At 42.2% G+C, this 23,107-nt stretch overlaps 1 protein-coding gene across 2 annotated transcripts in view; it reads left to right on the top strand.

The window, feature by feature from the left end:
• grin2aa (glutamate receptor, ionotropic, N-methyl D-aspartate 2A, a) overlaps positions 1-23,107 on the top strand; it is a 302,450-nt gene that overhangs the window by 238,551 nt on the left and 40,792 nt on the right. For both annotated transcript variants that reach the window (XM_012876661.3, XM_012876660.3), the window contains one exon: positions 17,380-17,540. In XM_012876661.3, the coding sequence (XP_012732115.2) occupies positions 17,380-17,540 (161 nt within the window). The remainder of the gene's footprint in view (positions 1-17,379; positions 17,541-23,107) is intronic.

Genomic DNA, 23,107 nt, shown 5'->3' with positions numbered 1-23,107 from the left:
CGGCCGAGCAGAAAAGTCAGTGCCGGGCGCCGTGGTGGACGGCCCCGACAAGGCAAGGTCGAGCGGCTCGGAGTCCCTGGTCTGCGGCTCCGGCCGAACAGAAAAGTCTGAGGTGGACGTCGAGGAGGTCGATAATGATGAGGCAGAGTCTGGATGCGCGGAGACCGCAGTCCGCGGCTCCGGCCAAACAGATCAGTCGAAAGCGGGGCCAGGCTACAGGTCTCGGCGGAAACCGAGGCTAGAGGCGGATCCTCCTGGATCCCCTCACAAGACATGGGCAGAGGCGGGTCCTCCTGGACCTCCTCGTGAGGCTCGGGCGGAGGCAGGTCCTCCTGGACCCCCTCTTGAGGCTTGGGCAGAGGCAGGTCCTCCTGGACCCCCTCTTGAGGCTTGGGCAGAGGCAGGTCCTCCTGGACCCCCTCTTGAGGCTTGAGCGGAGGCAGGTCCTCCTGGACCCCCTCTTGAGGCTTGGGCGGAGGCAGGTCCTCCTGGACCCCCTCGTGGAACGTGGACGGAGGCAGGTCCTCCTGGACCCGCTCATGGGACTTGGACAGAGGGTGAGGGTTATAACTTGATATTTGACAAGTTATAACCCTAAACATTTATAAACATTTATAATTTGACATTTTCGTTATACTTGACATTTGAGAAAACAAACCTCATGCTTTGTTTACTCTGGAGGAGTACCTAACCGTTGTTCTCACCACCTACACCTCTGTCTTACTAAAACCAACCAACAACTAGGATCGCCCTTGAATACTTGAAAAACGATCTTGTCTTTGCTCATCTTTAAAAGAGCCACAAGAACTGGCCACTGCTGCTGCGGCTGTGCCAGCGCTACTGTTTGTTTCTGAAACCGGTTAACGTTGACACCTATCATTAGCTGGCCTATAATTGACTTTATACTTACAGCTACAAGCAGATTGGTTGGCAATTAGCCAAGCTAAAGACATCACGTGAGCATACAGACAGCAGCAGCAGCTTTCTGGAATGGACTATGTTAACTTTGTATAACAAACAATCTTGTTTCAAGTTTTGGGAAAGAAAGAAGTCAGCAGCTGCTTCTCCTCTTGCTGGCTTCTTTATTGTTCTTTCCTCTTTTTCTTCTTTCGACACCCGATTAATGCTTTTTGGGCAGCATGATGTCTAGCCCCCAAGTTATAAAAGCCAAGCAGAGATACACAACAGTCAGGTATATGATCCTGCAGCAATGTCTCAGTGAAATACATAATACTGCATTCCCAGTACAAAGCATCTTCCGATACTTTATCCCATGCAAGTAACACTTAAATTAGAATTTAGAAATGCTTCTTCCAGAAACCTTATTAAATCTGCTCTTAAGACTCTTTTATTTGGCTTTTGAATCGGTAGGTAATGAGATGTTAATTTTTCTTTCTTGTCAGTGTTGTATTTCATGTTGCCACTTTTACTTGGATTATTTTCTTTCTATTTGTAATTATTTTATTTGTTCTAAATGTTATTGTTTACATTCTATTGAATTCCTATCCCTATTCATTCCTTTATTTCAGCACACTGGTCAGTGCCTGTTGGTTTTAAAGCACCATAAATAAAGTTGGCTTGGCAAAATTCCAATTTATGAAATAAAATTTCTTTGGCATTCTTAAACTATTATTATTTTTGCATACATTATATAAAGTTGAAATAAGGTGAAATAAAGGAAATAAATATTGCATTTTCATCATAAAAGAGTGTCCTTTAGGCAAAAACAAACAAAGCAGATCAAACCCTTATGACTTGGAAAGAATGAAGTCTATACTGAATTGCTACTGCAGCAGAGTCAAAGATTTTTTTCTGACTAAGACTATATTGTGCAGACTGAAAACAGTATCCTTAATTGTCCTAAAGCACATTTGCTGCTTTCTGCCCTATAACCAGTCCAATGTGCATAGAAAGCCTCTTATATCATTTATTGAGTCCACTCTCCACAGCATATTTTAGAAAGATATCCAGCATTTATTTTGTCAAAACTTGAGAAATTTGAGAGTTCAATTTCAACTCCAATACTGGGTGATTAAAGTAAATTATTTTTTATGATGATGACATAACATTATTGAAACCATAATTCTACATTTAAGTAGTTAAACTATGGTTAAACATAGTGTTCTTTTATTTTTTTTAAATCTGATGTGTAATTTTATCTATTTGATTATAAATGTTATTAATAATTATCATTGGATATTATAACTAATAATATGTCATTCTAATCAAAGGGGTAACTAAAATGAAAATAGTTTTAAATGGTTATGATTAAGGGCTACCAGCCTTTAATAATTCTCACAGTAAATTGGCTTATTAATTAATTATTAAGCTTATTTAACCTGGATGATGGGTGTCTAGCCCATTGAAGAATTGAATTAGACTCGCCCGGTGATTGTCAATAACCTTAAGTTATAATTGCAGTTGGAATTATTAATCATTAATCATAAGTGTATTCGGTTGTTAACTCAAAAGAGAGATGATTTGATGGTCTTAGACACCATTCGGTCACTGATTAAAAATAACAGACAACCACGATTGGCTAGTTAAAATTTTATTAAACCAGTAGTTCCCTGTTAAAGCAAATATTCTGTTTAACAACACTACTTGAACACACTAACTATTCTATTGAATAAAATTTTATTTACACAGCACCAATTTACAACACGCCTTCTCAAGGCACTTTACAAATTCAAATTCAATCATATCAAACAGATTGGTTAATTTGTTTCCTATTTAAGGAAACTCAGTAGATTGTGTCAAGTCTTAACAAGCAGCATTCATATCTCATGAAAGAGAGTAGAGCCACAGTGGACAGTCATCTGCATTGTCAATAGCTTTACAGCAATCCCTCATACTGAGCAAGTATGAAGCGGCATTAGAGAGGAAAACTCCTCTTTAACAGGAACGAAATGCTCCAGCCGAACCAGGTTCAGTGTGAATGGTCAACTGCTGGATAAAAACAGCAGTAATCTGTTGGGGGGGGGGGACAGTAATCTAATTCACCAGACACTGTCAGCTACCACAGCCAGATGAGAGCCTGAGGGCTGACTCGACTAACAACGGTTCCTGGCTAACACAACGAGCTTCAACAAAAATCATGGGAAGCTCATAACCAGAGAAAGAAGCAGAAAGGAAAGAAGCAAAAAGGAGAAGGGAGAGGTTAATCCTGAGCCAATCAGCACAGCTGTTCTTACAAAACCGCAACAAAGCACAAAAATAGCTTTTCACATGAATTCAGTCACACTTTAAAAAAATTCAAAAATGGTCAACAAACTCCCTTTGGAGTAAACTTTAGCATTAACTTCTATTAAGATTTTGCCCAGGCACAAATAACACTTTCTAGGTGTATGGAGGAAAAGGGAGCTCTATTTACTTTGGTCACTTCCCGATGGAAGATTGTTGGTACACAGCTGGCAGTGTTCTTGGCTGAATTTCGAATGGCCTCACCTGAGAAGGCCATAAGCAACTGCGGGAAAAGGGTGATGAACCAACTTGGTCCTGCCAAGAAATTCGGTCATGGGCCCACCACGTGTTCAAACATGCAGAGTTTCAGCCGGACGTCTTCTCAATACAGCGACACTGTGCAAAAGAAGGAAGCGTGTTGGTGCGGGGACAGGGATTTAGCCTCAGGGTGTAATCTGATCTGCAGGGCAGTGCTATAACCTCAGGTGTAATCTGAGCTGTGGGACGGTGCCGGAGTTGTGCTTCAAACGGTGTTGCATACTGGGACTTGCAGTTTGTCATGTAATGGCATAACAATGATTTACAATCAGAACCACACTTAATGGCTGAATAAAAAGTATGTTAAATTTAAATCTACCAGGGGTATGGATAATTTTGGGTTTAACTAAATGATCTTAATTCTTTAAAATAAGTAACTACAGACTTGTCATAAAAAATCAGATAATGTAAACTAAAAAGTAAGGCCTCTTGGTACGTCACTTTTCCTTGGTCAACATGGACCGGGTAATTGGTTAGTTACCCTAGATAAGAGGCTCAACCAAAGTATAAAAAGCATGATTTAATAATTTCTCTGATTGTTTATGAAACCAAAATCCAACATATATTATTTTGGTTTACAACTTCAAAACACATTATCCACTCTGCTTTGGCAAAACTAAGATGTGTTTCTTAAGATTTATTTATAGCAAATATATCACCTAACAATGCTATAGTTTTTTTTTGAAAAATAAATAGAATGTATGTATATTTCTCTTTTTCATTATCCATGATGTATCGTCAAAGCTATAAATTATTGTATTTATTTAAGATGACAAACGCATTTAAGACAACCGGTGGCATTAAACAGGCAAACATTGTCATCTGTCAAACATACAAAATTTTGATAACTCCTTCATAGTGTTCGTACATGACACACCATGATTATCCGACATGGGCAAGATTTACCATGGGGGGGGGGGGGGGAATTAATTTTCACCAAAAGGCCCAAATAAGTATCTACTTCTGTGACTGTTGGAAGGGGCTACACCACATCAGTCTGTACTTGGGTTTTGAAGGCCAACAATGAATCAGCAAGAGATCAAAATTATCCATCTTTCATTGAATAATTCTGATCAGTGACTGGATTGTCAAATAAAGAAAAATCATATTTTTCTTTTAGGGAAGAAAAATATGATTTCTACTTGTACTAGATTTATATTGAAGATATACTATAAATATATTTGTTATATTTATATAACAAATGAGCTAAATATATTTAAATATTTTTACTTGTACTGTCTGGCAGTGTAGCATTAAGAGTTGCTGTCTTAATGCCAAAGAGAGCCCAACAGATTTTACTTTCACAAGTGGAGCATTACTGCTTTCGCCATAATGCTCCGCTTGATTTATATATGCAAATAGCTTTATTAGATTTTATTCTGGGACTATGTAACGTTCAATGGACACAAAAACGGGAAGGTAGAAGAGAAAAAAGGAAGAGAAAAAGTTGAGACAAAATGCAAAAACGGATAAAAAGTGAAAAGAGAGAGAGGAAAATAAGAGAGCAATATAACATCCTCTGAGTCTGCTTCTACACCTGCAAAGTAAAAAGTAAAAAGAACAGCAAAACCAACTGATAAAGCATTACATGTACAAACAACCAACGCCTTGATACCATCACTGAATAATATGCAGTATTATTTAATACAAAATGTATATAGTGACAGCTAAAGCTAATAACAGGGGTTTTCTGTGTAGAAGTGAATTGGTAAGCACCTGAATCCAAGCACCTGTAAGTGTTTACGAGAGTGCACTTGTGTATGTAAGGTTTATACATACAAGAAAAATGCTCAATAGTGTTTATGAGGAGCCAAGGAGTGCAGAGACAGACGCCGGGAAAATCAGAACCCCAGACGCCCGAAGGGACCCCCAGAGCAAAGGTGCCCAAGAGGTGCCAACACCAGGATAGCTTCCTCCCCCATCCTAGGGAAGAGCAGAGAGGAGCCCTAGGAAACCCCCCAAAAGCCACAGTGCTGAAGCCCCAGGGACCTGCGGCAATGATCCCGCGGGCTCTCCCAACAGCCAGCAATGCTGAAGTGGATCAAGCCATAGGCCTAGAGACCTGAGGCCCAAGGGGGCCGCGGTGGGGCCCCGACTGAGCCACAGGGCCCAGGCCCCGCGTAGCAGCCACCAAGCACAAACCCTGAGGACCACCAACGCACCAGTGGGCCCAGGCTCCAGCCAATGGAGAAGAGCAGGATAGGGGGATCTGAGATGTCCCAGGAGAGGGGGCAGCCCGAACCCAACACCCTGGCACTCACTGGCTCAAACCCCCAGCAATGTTCTTCACAGAACCCAGGCTTGACATACCCCAGGAACCCTGAGACCCGGAACCACCCAGGAGCAGCACAGCTATCAGGCCAGTAACCCATGTCCAATCCCCCCAAGAGCATCAAGCATCGCAAGTGGCTGCTGGAGGCCACCCTTAGGCTCCCAAAGTCCCACCTCAGTGGGGACCAAAGACCCTAGGGCCAGATCCACCAGGCACCCCCAAATAAGCCACCAGGCCTCACAGGACACATCCAACAGTCCCCTCTCCCACTAGGTTATGGAGCTGATCCAAGGGGCTCAAAACGATCTATCCCCTTAGCAAGATCCTGGAGGGTACGTGGGAGTTTGTATGGGGAAACTCCCACATTTTCCCTGGTGTGGAGGCAGAAGCTGTCTCAATACTAATATGATCTAATGAAACATCTGTATAGTATGATTTTTTTTTGATTTTCCTTTTCACAAGGATAGTTTCCTTAGCAAAGAAAATGAAGGGGAAGATAACATTTTACATATCAAACACTTTGACAGGTCCTCAAATAGCTGGCCCAAGAACCTCAGGTGTACATAACCACAGTGCATGGAAATAATTGTCAGGAGTATTGCCTGTGCGCTGTTATTAGATTGTATTAGTTGTAATATCAGGTTTCTAGTCATTTTGAAATTTCTTAAACATATCTGATACCAGTGGTATTGTTCAAAGCTTACTGATAAATCTGCTTCCCATTTCATAATAGGAAGAGATATTGAATTATCTAGTTTAGACACTGTCCTGTATGATTTAGGCAATTGTTTTTTTTGTTTTTTGTTTTTTTTTAGGGGGGGGGGTAAATCAAATAACTCTAATACATTTATTGGAATTTGTAAACCACCTTTAATGAGCTATTTTCTTATAATAGATTTATCCATCAATCTGTCTTCTTTCGCTATATCCGGAGTCGGGTCGCGGGGGTAGCAGCTTCTGCAGTGAGGCTCAGACTTCCCTCTCCCCAGCCACTTGGGCCAGCTCCTCCAGGGCAATCCCAGGACGTACCCAGCCCAGCCAAGAAACATAGTCCCTCCAGCATGTCCTGGGTCTCCCCCTCTGGGTCTCCTCCGGTGGGATGTGCCCAGGACACCTCACCAGGGACGTGTACAGGAGAAATCCTAACCAGTTGCTCGAGCCACCTCAGCTGGCTCCTCTCGACGTGGAGGAGCAGTGGCTATACTGTGAGTCCTCTCCGGATGACTGAGCTCCTCACCCTATCTCTAAGGGAGAGCCCAGACACACTACGGAGAAAACTCATTTCAGCCGTTTGTATCCAGGAGTTCGTTCTTTCGGTCACGGCCCAAAGCTTGTGACCATAGATGAGGGTAGGAACGTAGATCGACCAGTAAATCAAGAGCTTCGCCTTTTGACTCAGCTCTCTCCTCACCACAATGGACCGGTACAGCGCCCGCTTCACAGCAGATGCTGCACCAATCCGCCTGTCAATCTCCCACTCCATCTTCCCCTCATTCGTGAACAACACCCCAATATACTTAAACTCCTCCACTAGGGGCAGTACATCCTTCCCAACCTGGAGCAGGCACTCTACCCTTTTCCGGCTCAAGACCATGGTCTCGGATTTGGAGGCACTGATCCTCATCCCGGCTGCTTCACAATCGGCTGCAAACCGCTACAGTAAGAGCTGTAGATCATGCCCTGATGAAGCCAATAGAACCATGTCATCCGTAAATAGCAGACACGCAATCCTAAGGCCACCAAAATGAATCCCCTCAACACCTTCTTGTGGTTTGTCCATGTGTTTTGAAATTCTGTCCATAAAAGTTATGAACAGAATTGTGATAAAGGGCAACAAGTCCGACTTACTGCCGGCAATGCAGACCAAGCTTTGACACCAGTCATACAGAGACCTAACAGCCCTTATTAGAGGGCCCGGTACTCTATACTCCCGGAGTACCCCTCACAGGACCCCCCCGAGGGACACGGTTGAATGCCTTCTCCAGATCCACAAAACACATGTAGATTGGTTGGGCAAATTCCCACGTACCCTCCAGGATCTTGCTGAGGGTATAGAGCTGATCTAGTGTTCCACGGCCAGGATGAAAACCACACTGCTTTTCCTGGATCCGTGGTTCGACTATCCGACAGACCCTTCTTTCCAGAACCCTGGAATTTTTTTTCTTATTTTTCCGTTCTGTCTCTCTTTGAGGTTGTCGGTTTTTCTTCAGCTCTTCAGAGCTCCTTATCTGCTATTACCCTGCCCCCTCTCTCCTGCTATTTGCTTCGTTTTGTGTCTTTTGTGCCATTTCTTCATAGCAACCGAAAGCTCTAAGGAAATTATGGATCTCGTCAGCTGGTCTCTCAACGGTATTGATCAAATTTTTTCAACTGGAAAGCAAAGGACCGGGGAGCGTGTCTGTCCCAACGGAACATTTTTTTGCGGGATGCATCTTGGACCCGTGGGAGAAATGGTCCACGGTGTGCCTCTGAATTCTTTCTGTTGTGGATGTCGAAGATGTCTACTTATTCAGATTTACGATACTTGGATTCCTTCTTTTTGGTCTCGGAGGATATTTAATGTATCAGCACCTTTAGAAGCTGCTGGCGGTCAACATGGCCTTGATGAGACTGCCGGCGGCAGTCAACATGATCACTAAGGCGATGAATGAACAGAACTGTAAGCTTGATAAGCTGACTGCGGTGGTGGTACACAGAGGTGAGATGGGATAAAACCTGGAAGTGTGAACGTTAACTAGCCCATTGATTGGAATATTGCAACTGGATCCAGGAGACAGCGACGAAAAGACTCTAAAGCTGAAGGAAAAGTTGGTTCAGCTTGTTTCTCATAACAAATTAATTTTTTTCAAATCAGACTTCCCACTATCAAATTCTTCCCTGAGTTGTTATGGCGACATTGCACAAATCCCCTCCATTTCCCCCATGTTGTTGTAATCTTCCTTCAACAGATCCAATGGCAGCACCTTGTGGACACAGTAGTGTCCTTGGCAGCACGGCCTCAGTGAACCGTCTCCCCCCTGAAATGTCTGTCATGTTTATGTTATGGTGAGAGTACTGAAACAGCAATTTCCCTCTAGGATTATTAAAGTATATCTGATTCTGATAGGCCTTACCAGGGAGGCTTAAGAGAGTGATTCCTTTGTGGTTGGAACACACCCTCCAGTCCCCCTTTTTAAATAGGGGGTCCACCACCTCAGTTTTCCAATCCAGGGGAGCTGCCCCCGATGTTGCAATGCTGCAATGTTGCATTTACCTTAACCAACACAGCCCCACAACATTCAGAGCTTTAAGGTACTCAGGGCGAATCTCATCCACCCCCAGGGCCTTGCCACCAAGAAGCTTTTTAACCACCTCGGTGACCTCAGCACCAATGATGGGAGAACCAAGGCTCTGCTTCCTCAACGGAATACGTGTTGGTGGGATTAAGAAGGGTCTTCAAAGTATTCCGCCCACCGACACACGACGTCCCAAGTCAAGGTCAGCAGCACTTAACCCCCACTATAAACAGTGTTGGTACTGCACTGCTACCCCTCCTGAGATGCTGGATAGTGGACCGGAATTGCCTCGAAGCCGTCTTTCTCCATGGCCTCTCTGAACTCTTCCCACGCTTGAGTTTTTGCCTCAGCAAACAACTGAGCAGCCTGCCGCTTTGACTGCCGGTACATATCAACTGCGTCTGGAGTCCCACAGGCCAAGAAAGCCCGATAGGACTCCTTCTTCAGCTTGACAGCTTCCCTCACGGCTGGTGTCCACCAGTGCGTCCGAGGGTTGCCACCACGACATGCACCAACAACCTTGCAGCCACAGCTCTGACTAGCCGCCTCAACAATAGAGGCATGGGACATGATCCACTCAGACTCAATGTTCCCCTCCTCCCTTGGGATGTGTTCAAAGCTCTCCCAGAGGTGGGAGTTAAAGATCCGTCTCACCGGGGACTCTGCCAGATGTTCCCAGCAAACGCTCACAATGCGTTTGGGCCTGCCAGGTCTGACCGGCTTCCTCCTGGATACAGCTTATCACCAGGTAGTGATTGGTGGAGAGCTCTGCCCCTCTCTTCACCCGAGTGTCCAAGACATGCAGCCACAGGTCAGATGAGACAACAACATCAAAGTTGATAATTGAACTATGGCCTGTCCTGGTGCCAAGAGCACATATGGACGCCCTTATGCTTGAACATAATGTTCGTTATGGACAATCTGTGATGACCACGGAAGTCCAACAACAGAACACCACTCAAGTTCAGATCAGGTGGGCCGCCCCTCCAGGTCTCATTGTCATTGCCTATGTGAGCGTCAAAGTCCCCCAGCAGAACAAGGTAGTCCCCAGGAGAGGCACTCTCCAGTAGCCCCTCTAAGGATTCCAAAAAGGGTAGGTAATCTGAACTGCTGTGTGGCGCATAAGCACAAACAACAGTCAGAACCCCTCTCCCTGTACGTATGTGGAGGGAGGCTACCCTTTCGTTCAACCCCAACATACAGGCACCAAGATGAGGGGGAAACAAGTATGCCCACTCCTGCTCAGTGCCTCTCGTCAGGGGCAACTCCAGAGTGGAAAAGTGTCCAGCCCCTCTCGAGGAGACTGAGCCAGAGCCATGCGTTGAGGTAAGTCCGACTATCTCTAGCCGGAACCTCTCGACCTAGTGCACTAGCTCAGGCTCCTTCCCCACCAGAGAGGTGACATTCCACATTCCAAGAGCCAGCTTTTTCAGCCGAGGATTAGAACGCCAAGGTCCCTGCCCTCGACTGCCATCCAATACACAATTCACCTGACCCCTTTGACCCCTCCTACAGGTGGTGAGTCCATTGGAGGGGGGACCCATGTCTCCTCTTGGAGCTGTGCCCGGTCGGGCTCCATGGGTAAAAGCCCAACCACCAGTCTCTCGGCAGCATGCCCTACCTCCAGGCCTGGCTCCAGAGTGGGCCCCGGTGACCCGCTTCAGGGCGAGGGAACACAACGTCCATTTGTCTTATTCATCATAAGGGGTTTTTGGGCTGCTCTTTGTCTGGTCCCTCACCTAGAACCTGTCTGCCTAGGGTGACCCTACTAGTGGCATGAAGCCCCTGACAGCATAGCTCCCAGGGTAATTGGGACACTCAAACCCCTCCACCATGACAAAGTGGCAGCCCAGGGAAGGGATTATAGATTTAATTGGTTGATATTCAAATAATTTTTTATGTCAATATCATATTGTATATTTAACCTATCAAAAGTGATAAACTCAGTTCCTTCAAATATATGTTCCAGGTATTCAATATCTTTACTCTGCTTAAAGTTTCATCTTAATGTCTGCCAACTGAGGGAAATGTACTGCCCTAGTTCTGCTGGACCTGTCCTTGGCCTTTGATACAGTCGACCCCACATCCTGATAAACAGGATAAGGGATGTAGTTGGGATCACTGGACCTATATTGGAGTAGTTCTCATCATATCTGACTGGCAGGAGCTTTTCTGTGCATGCAAACCATGTAATGTCTGACCATACCAAGCTTGTATGTGGACTAGCCCAGGTCTCTGTCCAAGGACCTATTTTGTTCCTGATTTATGTGCTTCCTTTAGGTAGGATTATCTAACAGTTTGAGAATGTCTCATATCACCTGTTTGCGGATGACATTCAGCTCTACGGCTCCTTGGCAACATCTGAGGCCCACAAATTGAACTTTCTGATTCAATGTATGTCCCAAATAAAGCAGTGGCTAGGTGAGAATAGTCTACAACTAAACCCAGAAAAAAAGAGATGCACATTATTGCCCCAGACAAAGCTAATAATGGCATTAAGCAGCACTTGGGTGACTTAAACCAGGTGACAAAACACAGTTTGAAAAACCTAAAACTAGTATTTGATCAGGTAATGTCCCTGGAGCATCACAAAAAAACAACTTAAAATTGGCTTCTTTCAATTGTCTAACATAGCAAATTCCAAAAAAACAACCTTGAGATGCTGATCCATGCATTTTTGTCATCATGTTTGGACTATTGCAACAGCCTCTTCACGCTTTGTGAACTTCATGGATGATTTATTACATTTTCAGTGTTTCAACAGACAAACAGTGTCTTTCATATTAGACACAGAACAGAACAAACACAAAACATACATGACAGCTCTTACATGGCAGATGAACATTCAACATGGTACAAGAGGTGGTGAATCAGTCTTATAATGCACATATACTGTTCAGGCCCACAGCAAGCCTCTTAATAGTATGGAGGACAGGTCTGGTCCAATATAGTCCAAAAATGTGTGGCATACTCTGTAAAACTGGTCTTCGTTGTGATGTATGACAGTAGTTAGATATTCCAGAAAATTTAATAATGGAAATTATTTTCCATTAGTTAGAAAATAATTTTACACCAACCACAGACAGAGGGAACTTTGTCACTGACCCACTGCAGAAGAATATTTTTTTCTAGCTGCAAAGGTTAAAATATTGTACAGTCTTTTGTTGGCTTATGTTTTCAGACAGGCACTTGGCAGACCGAGAATCAAGGATGTGGGGTCCATGTCAAGATGAATATGAAAAAGTTTCTCCATTTCACATATAATTTCAGCCCAGAATCTTTGAAGTTTGTGACAAAATGAGTTACAGTTCCCACATCAATTTCACACTTGAGACACAGAGGGGAAAGAGAGCAGTTAAAGAGGCTCCTGTGATGAGGGGAAGTATGTAGTCTGTGTAAGATCTTAAGTTGTATTTATCTTGTACGAGTACAAACTGAGATCCCTTTTGCAAGAGACCAGATAGTATCCCACTTTTCCTCATCTATGGTTACAGACAATTCCTTCTCCCACACACCTGTGACCCCCCACGCATCAGTAGCTGAAACTCCGTTGAGTGCATGGTAAAATGAGCTCAGAGATGCTTTCACTTGTTAATTAAACAGAATTTTCTCAACAGCAGATGTTTCAGGGTGGTCAGCAAGGGTTGTGCTGTGAGTAATATAATGCCTTATTTTCAAAAAACGAAAATACGGTAATTAAGGGATTTTATGTTCTTGTTAAACCATTGTCAAAAACCAGGGTCTGAGGAGCCTGGGGGAAAAGCAGGATTATTTATTATTTGGGTAAAAATGGATGTGATATTTGATCTTTCCTCAAGGCGGCGGGTAATCCGCCATGCTTTTAGAGTGTTGATTGTTACAGGAGGGCTTCGATTTCTGTAAAATTTTAAAAAAATAATAGTCTTCAGTGTGATAGTGCTGTCTCAACGTCCATCCAAATTGAGGTTTTACCCTTGATCCATTCATTTACGAATCTCAAATGGAAACAAAGCTGGTAAATTTTAATATTAGGTAGATTAAGGCTGCCCCTTGTGCTTAGTAGATGTAATACTGCCATCTTAAGCCTGGGTCTGCACTTGCTCCAAATTAAAGAGCTAAGCCAACCATTTATATCCTTCAACACCCTTTTAGAGAACAAAACAGGAATTATTTGCATAGGATACAATAACCTAGGCAGCATATTTATTTTGACAAGGCAATGCGTCCCAGCCAGGAAACAGGAAGTGACATCCATCGCTCTAGGTTCTGTTTAGTTTTACAAAATAAAGTGGAAAGTTGGCTTTGTATAGTTGATCAAAAGATTGGGGCGATGGAGATTCCTAAGTACACAAACCCTTTGGGAGACCATTTAAAAGGACAAGGAGGTGTAGTAGATGGTATAGTTGAGAGAGTACAGAGGGGCATCGCCTCAGATTTAGTCAGGTTAATATCCGGAGAAACAACTAAATCTGTCAATTACATCAAGAAGGCTGGTATAGATGTTTCAGGGTTAGTTTGAAGGATTAGAACATCATCCGTGTATAAGGTTATTTTGTGACATGACTGTCCAATCTCTAAACCACGTATTGTGGCTGTCATCCCAATAGCCTCTGCAAGTGGCTCTATAGCCAAAACAAATAAGAGAGGCAGCACTGCATCACCCCCTATGAGTATTAAAGTTTTCAGACTTGAGTCCATTAGTTAAAACTGCTGCGTGTGGTTTAGTATATATAATCCCAAATTATCCCCAACCCAAATTTGCCCAGTGTATACAGTAAGAAAGACCATTCAATTCAGTCGAAAGCCTTCTCTGCATCTAGAGAAACCACTATTAATAGATTTCTGCTTGAAAGCTATGATAGCATTCAACAAACGTCTTACATTGGTAGCTGAATTCCGACCTTTAACAAAACCTGTCTGGTCTTCTTTCACCAGCGCTGGTAAAAAAAACGTTCTAAACGTGAGGCCAGGATTTTAGACAACAGTTTCCTATCTACATTTAGAAGGGCTATGGGCCTATAGGATCCACATAAATCAGAACACTTCCCTTTTTTAAGATTAAAGATATATTGGCCTCCTTCAGTGTCTGTAGGAATACTCCTGTAGTAAAGGAGTGGTTGAACATGTCAAAAAGAGGATCTACTAGAATATCTTAACATTTTTTGTAAAATTCGGAACGGAATCCGTAAGGGCCTGGCGACTTTCCATTTTGTAACGCTTTGATAGCTTTAATCACTTCGGTTTGTTATGGGGCTATTGAGGGTAGCTCTATGCTCTTCTGATAGACGTGGTAAATCTATTTGAGCAAAGAAATTGTCCATGAGCTGCCCTTCCTTCTGGACTTGATCGGAAGAGTAGAGGTTTTCGTAAAAATTCTTAAAGCAAATATTTATTAATTTATTTTCTGGTACCTTGTCGCCATCTTTTCATCATCAATTCACTCTCTAAAGATTTTTGTTTCTCCTGTATTTGGCGCTTCTTTGTTGCAGAGTACGAAATTATTACTGTTGTTATGTTTCCCACAAGACAGAGGCATTGCTGGCAGATGGAGTATTGATTTAAAAAAAAAAACATTTAAAGTTCACTAGAAAAGTTGGAGTTGAATTACTCGTCTTTAAGAATAGTGGTGTTGAATCTCCAGTGGTGAGAATGATGTAACGCTGTTTTAAAATTAAGTTTCAAAATTAGTCTTGCATGGTCAGATCATTTTACAGGTTAGTCTCATGATAAAACTGAATGTAAGGTGATTTTTGGGAGAACAAAATAATGTCTTGTGTCTCTTGTAACATAGCAACATCTATATCATCTTTCCTTATACATGTAATTACTTTTCTCTGCTTAATAGGAATGTGGACACCCCATACATTCCAGGTGCATACCTGTAACTTATTCATTATAATATAACGCATATTAAGACATTTGAATCACCAGGCACTGAGTAAGAGCTAAGTGAACAAAGAAAAACAAGTAGTACAAAGAGCTTGTACAACAAAACATTTAACAGACCACAGTTTGGCAACAACCCTACTGCGCCCTAGAGACGGCAGGTGCAACAAGCGCTCACCACGCGCCTACTCATAAACATAAACACACTACAGTCTGCCAAGCATGTGGTAAAGTAGAATTAAACATTACATTTCACCTAGTTTTACGTAGCAGAAAAAAAAAAAAAAACAGCCATAGCCATGCCCTACTGAGCTCGATTGATATTCACACCGTTCCATAAGGCACTGTCCAGGCGCCGTGATGGGAATAATAAATCCGGTGTTTACAGATGTTTAGGGCAGCGATTCTGCATAAATCGCGGCTGCCTCGGGTGTGTCAAATCTCTTCGCCACACCGTTAGACAGCTTCAGCATAGAAGGATAAAGAAGGGCATAGTCCACATTCTTCCTCCTTAGACAACCCTTCACCTCCTCAAAAGCCTTGCGTTTCTTGGCCACCACCGCCGAATAACTGTTGAAAAAGGAAACTTTAATCCGAACCCGTTGGCTGGTTCGGCTCTATAGCGAGGTGCCGAGCTGCTGCCATCACTCGATATTTATCAGCGAAGTTGCGAAGCTTCATGATGATGGGTCTGGCGTGTTAGTTAGGGCCCGGCCTCGGTGCTAGGGAGCGATGAGCGCAGTCAACCTTAATCTTCACGGATTTTGTTGTTAGATTGACATGGGGGAGCCACGTCTCCATGAAAGTGACTAGATATTTTCCCTCCGTTCTCTCGGGCAGACCAACCAATCGAAGATTACATCTGCGGCTGCGGTTCTCCAAATCATCTATGGGATCCGCCATGTCGGATGTTTGTTTCTCAAGTTTTGCCACTTTTAATTGGAACAACCCTTCCCATAAGTGAAATTGGCAGAGATTTCCATATTGCAAGACAATCTTCTATCTTCCTTAAGAAAGGGATGTGCTTAGGTTTTGTTATGTCTGCCAGTTTAGGCGACACAGTAATACCCAAATATTTAAAACTCCCTGAATTTAGTTGCAAATCTACGGGGCTCCGTATGGAGCAGTTAATTGGCAGTACTGTAGCTTTTGATCTAATTACTTAAGAGAGAGATGTTTAAGTGCTGGAGTTAAAGTAATACATCATATACATAATGACTATCTTTTTGCTCTATATCCATGCATATCATACCCTTAATATCATTAGTTTGTCTAATTTCTGCTGCTAATGGTTCAATAAAAATAGCAAACAGTGAGGGGGAAAGTGGGCATCCTTTAAAAAAAGTCTTGCTGTTTTTGTGGTGTAAATTGAATAGCCTTGGATGAAAATGTATTCCTTTTCAGGTAACAGCTAAAAATCCAAGCCTTAGAAACAGCCAATCACTTTATCTTTGAAAATAACTTAACAGATGTCCACATTTTTCTAAAGACTTTACACTCACTTTCAGCTATACACTCACTTTTCAGTTTTTAGCATACAGTGAGTGATATTTCGGGAAAGTCACTGTAACTGCCTGTTTCTTATCAATTTTGGGAAGAGGGTTCTTGAAGCTACCATAAACAAGGTGGATTAATCATTTTGGAGGGTAGCCACTGTATACTACAGATGAAAAAAAACAAAACGGAATGGGCAGTGAAAAAACGAAAAGGGATATCAAAAATCAAGGCTGCACATTAGTACATTTACATGTAGCTATAACATCAAAACAGAAGGCTCTGACAAGGAGGTTACAGTCATATTTTACAAATTCATTTGGATCTTTTGTTCTAACAAATATTTGGTAATTCTTACATTGAGGACTTGTCAATCTTGTAAAATAGTAATTATAGTTTATTCATATTTTATGGGTGCTAAAATCAAATTTAAGGGTGCTTAAGCCTTAAAGCACTGAATTGTCCCAGAGTTACAAACAGAATGACTCTCAGTATGAAAACAAGCTGTTTATTACTACAGCTGTCACTATGTTTTGTATGTGCAGTACAAAAATGATTTTGACGTTGGAATTAATGAGAAATCCGCAAAACTATTATTTAACAATTTGACTTTGGGAGGCTTCTTTACTATTTTTGTCAAGTTGGAAGTTAATTTTGGCTGAATGCACAAATAGACTGCAACTATTGAGATACAAATGGATGATTAAAATATCTATTTCCTCTTCTTTTTGCCTTTTAATTAAACAATAATTCAAAAACTGATGAACATCCAAGTCCTGTTTTTATTTACTTTTAAAAAATATAGTATAGTAATACTTAGAAATCTGAGGAGGTAAACGTTTTGAGAACTGCTGAATCTATTTTAATCTACACAAAAAAACTTTTCAACAACCTTATTGTGATTCTTATTGTGTAAACTTACCAGTTCTTTGTTTTCCTGTCTTTCTCTTGTTTGTTTTCCAAAAATCGCAGTTCCAGAATCCATATGCATACTCACCTCCATTCCGTTTTGGGACTGTCCCAAATGGATCCACTGAGAGGAACATCAGAAAAAACTACCCAGCCATGCACCAGTACATGGTGAAGTACCATCAAACCGGTGTTGTGGATGCACTTGTCAGTCTCAAATCAGGGTAAGAACTCTCACTGAAATTGTTGTTGTTTCCGTCCTGGAAGTGCACCTAATACTCTTTACATTATGAAAATATTGTTTATGTTATTATATTTTGTACAAATGTTTACTTTTTCATATGTGAGCTTGTTTGACAGATCCTCTGAGAAAGAGGATGAATGGGCTTCCTCGGAGAGAACAGCAGAGCAATTTTTAGTATTAGTTCCTGTTGTGGAGCTGATGTTATGTAGATGTCTGCATATCTGTGCTCATGTAAAGGACAGAAAAGTGGCAGGGGGTTATCACAAGGTTAACCAAGGACAAATCAAAGGGTTGGATAACTTTGAAAAGGTTTGAGTCGATGGGAAATTACAGACAGAATTGTTCGAAATGAATTAAGGAGGGGGGGAAGCATTATTATATTGGGAAACAAGTAAAGTTGATCATGGAAGAGACCAATAGGAAAAATGTCTCACTGGAGAAAAGAAGGAAAAGTGCCAAAACAAATGTACAAAAAGAAAACCGAATGAAAAAGGAGGATACTAAATACAAATACAATAAACTGCCAATAGTCAATAGAAGAAAGCAAGTCAGGTAGATAAAAGACAGGAAAGAAACATGTAGAGGAAAAGGGATAACGTGGAAAAGGCTAGAAAAAATACAAAAGTAATTGGTCCCAGGCTCAGTAATATGAAAAACTAAGAAGATTTTGGATTTTTGAATACTTAATTTGCTTAAAACAATTAGACTTCTCTGGTCATTTGAACATCTTGTCCATTGAAAAGCACGCAAAAAGAATTACATTAAATGAACCTTCCAGGCTCTTTCTAGTTCTTCCCTGAGTCCTTGGTGTTCTCCAGTTTCTCGTGCTCTTTCTTTCCTGGCTGTCCTGTGCTGCTTATCAATGAGCACAATGTACGGTTGGTTGGCCTTTACAATTTTATCTGTTTGTATCTGGAAGTGCCGCAGGATCTTAGCTCTGTCATTCTCCATCACCTTGGGAGGTGACTCCCATTTTGATCTGGCGGTCCACAGTTGGTATTCTGAACAGATATTTCTGTACACTATACCAGCCACTTGATCATGCCATTCCATGTATTCCTTCACTGTTAGTATCTTGCACTCTGCTGTCAGATGCTGGATGGTTTCTGGGACATCTTTGCATAGCCTACACCTGGAGTCTTGCCTGGTATGGTATATCTGGGCCTCTATTGCTCTGGTGTGCAAGGCCTGCTCCTGTGCTGCCACGATCAGTGCTTCAGTGCTGTCCTTCATTCTAGCCTTCTCTAGCCACTGGTAGGATTTGATCATAACAGCCACTTCAGCAATCTGTCGGTGGTACATCCCATGCAGGGGTTTTTCTTCCTACAATGGTTCCTTCATTTCCTTCTCGTCCAGCTTCCATTGTCTGAAACATTTGCTTCATCCCCTGGGACCATCTTCCTGATATATTCTTGGAGCTTGGATGTTTCATCTTCAATGGTTTCTCTGATGCTCACTAGGCCTCTGTCTCCTCCTTTGTGCTTAATGTATAGCTTTTGGATACTGGATTTGGAGTGGAATCTGCCATGTAGCTTCACAGGTGAGTAGCTTTCATGTTTTAAAATCAGTGGTCTGGATTTCCTCCTTTGGCCAACTTATTACCCCAGCAGGGTATCTGACTACTGGCAAGGCATAGCTGTTGATTGCCTAGACCTTGTTCTTGCCATTGAACTGGTATTTGGATGTTCCTATATTCTTTGTGGCCTCTTTGTGGTTGCCATTTGCTTGTGGTATTCAAGGGTACTTAAAGCTCTCTTCAATATATGCTATTCTCCCTTCTGGGAGAGCAATCCCTTCTGTGTAGCTTACCTTCCCTCTCTTTGTCACCATGTGGCCACATTTTTATAACCCGAATGACGTCAGCCCAAATTACGTCTTCTGATGTCCCTGCTGTAGATCAACGAGTCAATGTCTTGCTCACTCTTAGCGTACAGCTTGAAGTCATTCATGTAAGGAGGTGGCTGATATTGACTAAGTCTATAACCATACCCAGATCTGTTGACTATATGGCTGAGGAGGCTCAGGCCTATGCAGAACAGCAGAGGGGACAGAGCATCTCCTTGGTATATTCCACATTTGATGGATATTTGTACAATTGGCTTGAAGTTGGCATCAACTGTTGACCTTGCTGTTGACCTTGTATAGCTTGAGGCATTACAGGATGCCTCAAGCTGTACAAGGTGTGGAGTTGAATCATAAGCTTTCTTGTAATCAATCCAGTGCACATGTTTGTTTGTCTGCTTTTGCAGTCTAGGGCGACTGTTTTGTCAACCAGCAGCTGGTGTCAGCTTTATCAGCCAGTAGGCTGATAAAGCCCATATCTGGGCCTGGTGTTGTCCAGTTCTTCATACATGAGAGTCTTTGCTGGATGTCTGGAATTGTGATGTTCATTGGACTTTTTCAGGGAAATTATTGTTGTCTGCTCTTAGATCTGTTAACCACTGTGCATCATTGTTATGTGATGCTTCTTTCTCCCAGTCTCAGTCTACTCAGTCTCTTGCATTGGTGGGTTGGCGCGTGTGTTATTACCCTGCCATTGGAATACACATTAGCTGTTTATTCTTCTGGCTTCAGTCTCCTTTGTGTATCTCTTCAGTCTGACAACCAATGCTTGGGGTCTTTGTTTGGCAGATTCCAGGGCCTCAGGTAGGGGCATCTGTTTGTTTTTCTTAGGAATTCTCTTTCTGGATGCACCCTTCTGGAGTTCTGACAGTTGGCTTACTTCTTTCCATGTTGTCTTGATTTTGACTTCCAACCTTCTTTTCATTGTCCATTATGGTTGCTCTTAAAGGTATACTATGCAAAAAGGGTTGATTTTCCAGCGAGGCTCCCCACAGAGGACGAAAGTAAAAGTGCACTGTCACGATGCTCAGCTGTTCTGGTTTCTCCGTCAAGCCAGGCGCGGTTGTTTTGAGCTTAGCAGACAGGCGAACACAACGAAAAGTCGAAAAAACGGCAGTACAAACAATGACTAACACAGTGAAAGTATGAACATCAGGGTTTACCGCAGCACTATCTTGGCGAGGCGCCCGCCTCACCAAACTCAAGCTACCGCCTCGCCAACATTAAAAATAAATAAATAAATAAAATAATAATAATAATAATAATAAAAACTCGATATGCTTGCATGTTTATTTGACGTTAACACGCGGTTCTTTGTTGTTGCTTTCGAGCGTGAATATAGTGAATGGCAGGGCGAAAACACATGGAGTTCTCGCCGTAAAGCAAGACCGACTCTCACGGTCTTGAACGAGACTTCTGAGCCTGTGGGTGCGGGCCGACGGCTCTTGCAATTGCAAGTACGGTATTTTGGTCACTTTTGAATGCTGGTGGTGCTTTCACTGTTGTACTATCATGTCTGCAACCCACACAAGTGGCTCAGGTAGTGCAACTATATATATATATATATATATATATATATATATATATATATATATATATATATAAGAATGTGTTATGGTCATCAGCCTGTCGGGGGGCGGGAGGGTCATCACAGTGTTGAATTTCTGGACAGCCGGCGTTGTGACACCTTGTGGCAGGCAGCTAGCGAAAGTTCCACAAGCTTTTATTGGAAATACTATCAATAAAACATGAATATTTGGAAGTAGTTATAGACTAACAGGCATCTAAAACAAAATGTTTCCCCCAAAAACAGCTACGGGAGTGTGGCAAGAGACGCAACTAAATTGTGACAATAACGTGGATATTACACATTTTTCAGTGAGACAGGGTTGGTTTTTTGGTAGCGAAGCTAATATTTCAGTTTGAAAAGTTCACTCATTGGTTATTTATGCCCACCACTGCAAATTGCATTATGCTCAGTCAAAGTATGGCTTGGGGCTAATTGTTTGAATGCTTCTGTCATGTTGGGAGATAATTTCCTGACCCACATGCAGAATCACTCAGGAAACCAGTTAAAGGTAAGAAGGTTTATTTACAAATATTTGCAAAGGTTTTTGCTCGATATTTACGGGAGGTTTCAGTAATCTGCTTTCAGGTTCGTCTACAGACGAGCAAGACGAGTTAAAGTTTGCATGGGAGCTGGTGCGGAAAACGATGGGAGGAGAGAACTTACTTGGGCGTGGTTGATGAACAATAGACTGTGCCTCCAGATTAGGTAGGATTCCTTTTGGTGTGTAGAGCGCCATTTCCTTTCCAATCTCTTAACATTGTGATTCAAGGAATGCAGCTATAAATTAAACCAGGGAGCCAGCTTCCTTCTTTTTCAAGGGAGCTACATTGTCTAATGCAGAACGCAATGACGAAGTCACACCGTTAACAAAGACATCTATTTTTGAATGGGAAGAAACAACATTGCTGCTATCTGCAGGGTATTTCTGCAATACTGACGATATTAAGAGGGGGACAGACTCTTTAAAGTTTGGTGCAGCATTGTCCGATAATGATCTACTATAATGGAACCCTCTTTTGGGGGTGGAGAACTCAGTTAGATAAAACTCAAATGTTATTGAAAAAATGATCAGATAGGACAGGGTTGTGAGGAAATACTGTTAATTCTTCACAATCGATGCCATATGTCAGCACAAGGTCTAAAGTATGGAGCCAAGCGTGCATCGGTTGATGCACATTTTGAGCAAAACCAATTGAATCTAGGATAGTTTTAAAGGCTATGCTAAGGTTATCACATTCTGTGTCAACGTGAATGTTGAAATCCCCCACTATAATAACCTTGTCAGTGTTTATCACCAAATCAGATAAGTCTGACAACTGATCCAAAAACTGAGTAAGGGCCTGGTGGACGATACAAAACAACAAACAGAAGAGGTTTTATTGCATTGCAATTTGGATGAGGGAAACTGAGGGTTAAATGTTCAAAAGAACTGTAGTTATTAATTGGCCTGGGACTAATTAGTAAATCAAACTGAAAGATGGTTGCCACTCCTCCTTTTCCCACAGATCTGGGAATGTGGTAATTTTAATAATTGGAGGGACTCATTTATACTAACATAGTCATTTTGTAGCCAGGTTTCTGTGAGACAAAATAAAGAAATCTGTTTATCAGAAATCAATTAATTAACTAACAAAGTCTTTGGAGGGAGAGACCTTATTTTATTTTTTGACTCAAGGCGTGCCATATTGATTTTTATTAGCTTTTTATGATTTATTCCTTTTAGATCAGTTTTTGATCTGTTAAGTTTTGGCCATGGGAAAGACACCGTCTCAATAGGGTAATGGGTGGGTAACAGTACAGAAGCTGCAGAGAGGTGTGTTAAACTATGGCTCTGCTTCCTGGTCTGGACCCTGGGTTTTCAGCATTTAGGATAACTAATAAATCCGTCCATATTCCTAGAAAGAAGAGCTGCACCATCCAAAGTGGGATGAATGCTGTCTCTCCTGATCCGACCAGGTTTTCCCCAGAAAGTTTGCCAGTTATCAATGTAGCCCACGTCGTTTTCAGGAGACCACCTAGACAACCAGCGGTTGAATGATGACATGCGGCTAAACATGTCATCACTGGTCAGATCAGGCAGGGGACAAGAGAAAATTAGGGAGTCCGGCATTGTTTTTGCAAACTTACACACCAAA

This window comes from Fundulus heteroclitus, unplaced genomic scaffold (assembly GCF_011125445.2).
Source record: "Fundulus heteroclitus isolate FHET01 unplaced genomic scaffold, MU-UCD_Fhet_4.1 scaffold_48, whole genome shotgun sequence".
In the NCBI taxonomy this organism is placed as follows: domain Eukaryota; kingdom Metazoa; phylum Chordata; class Actinopteri; order Cyprinodontiformes; family Fundulidae; genus Fundulus; species Fundulus heteroclitus.
Note: the sequence above shows the minus strand (reverse complement) of the source record. Positions and strands in the feature narration are given on the sequence as shown.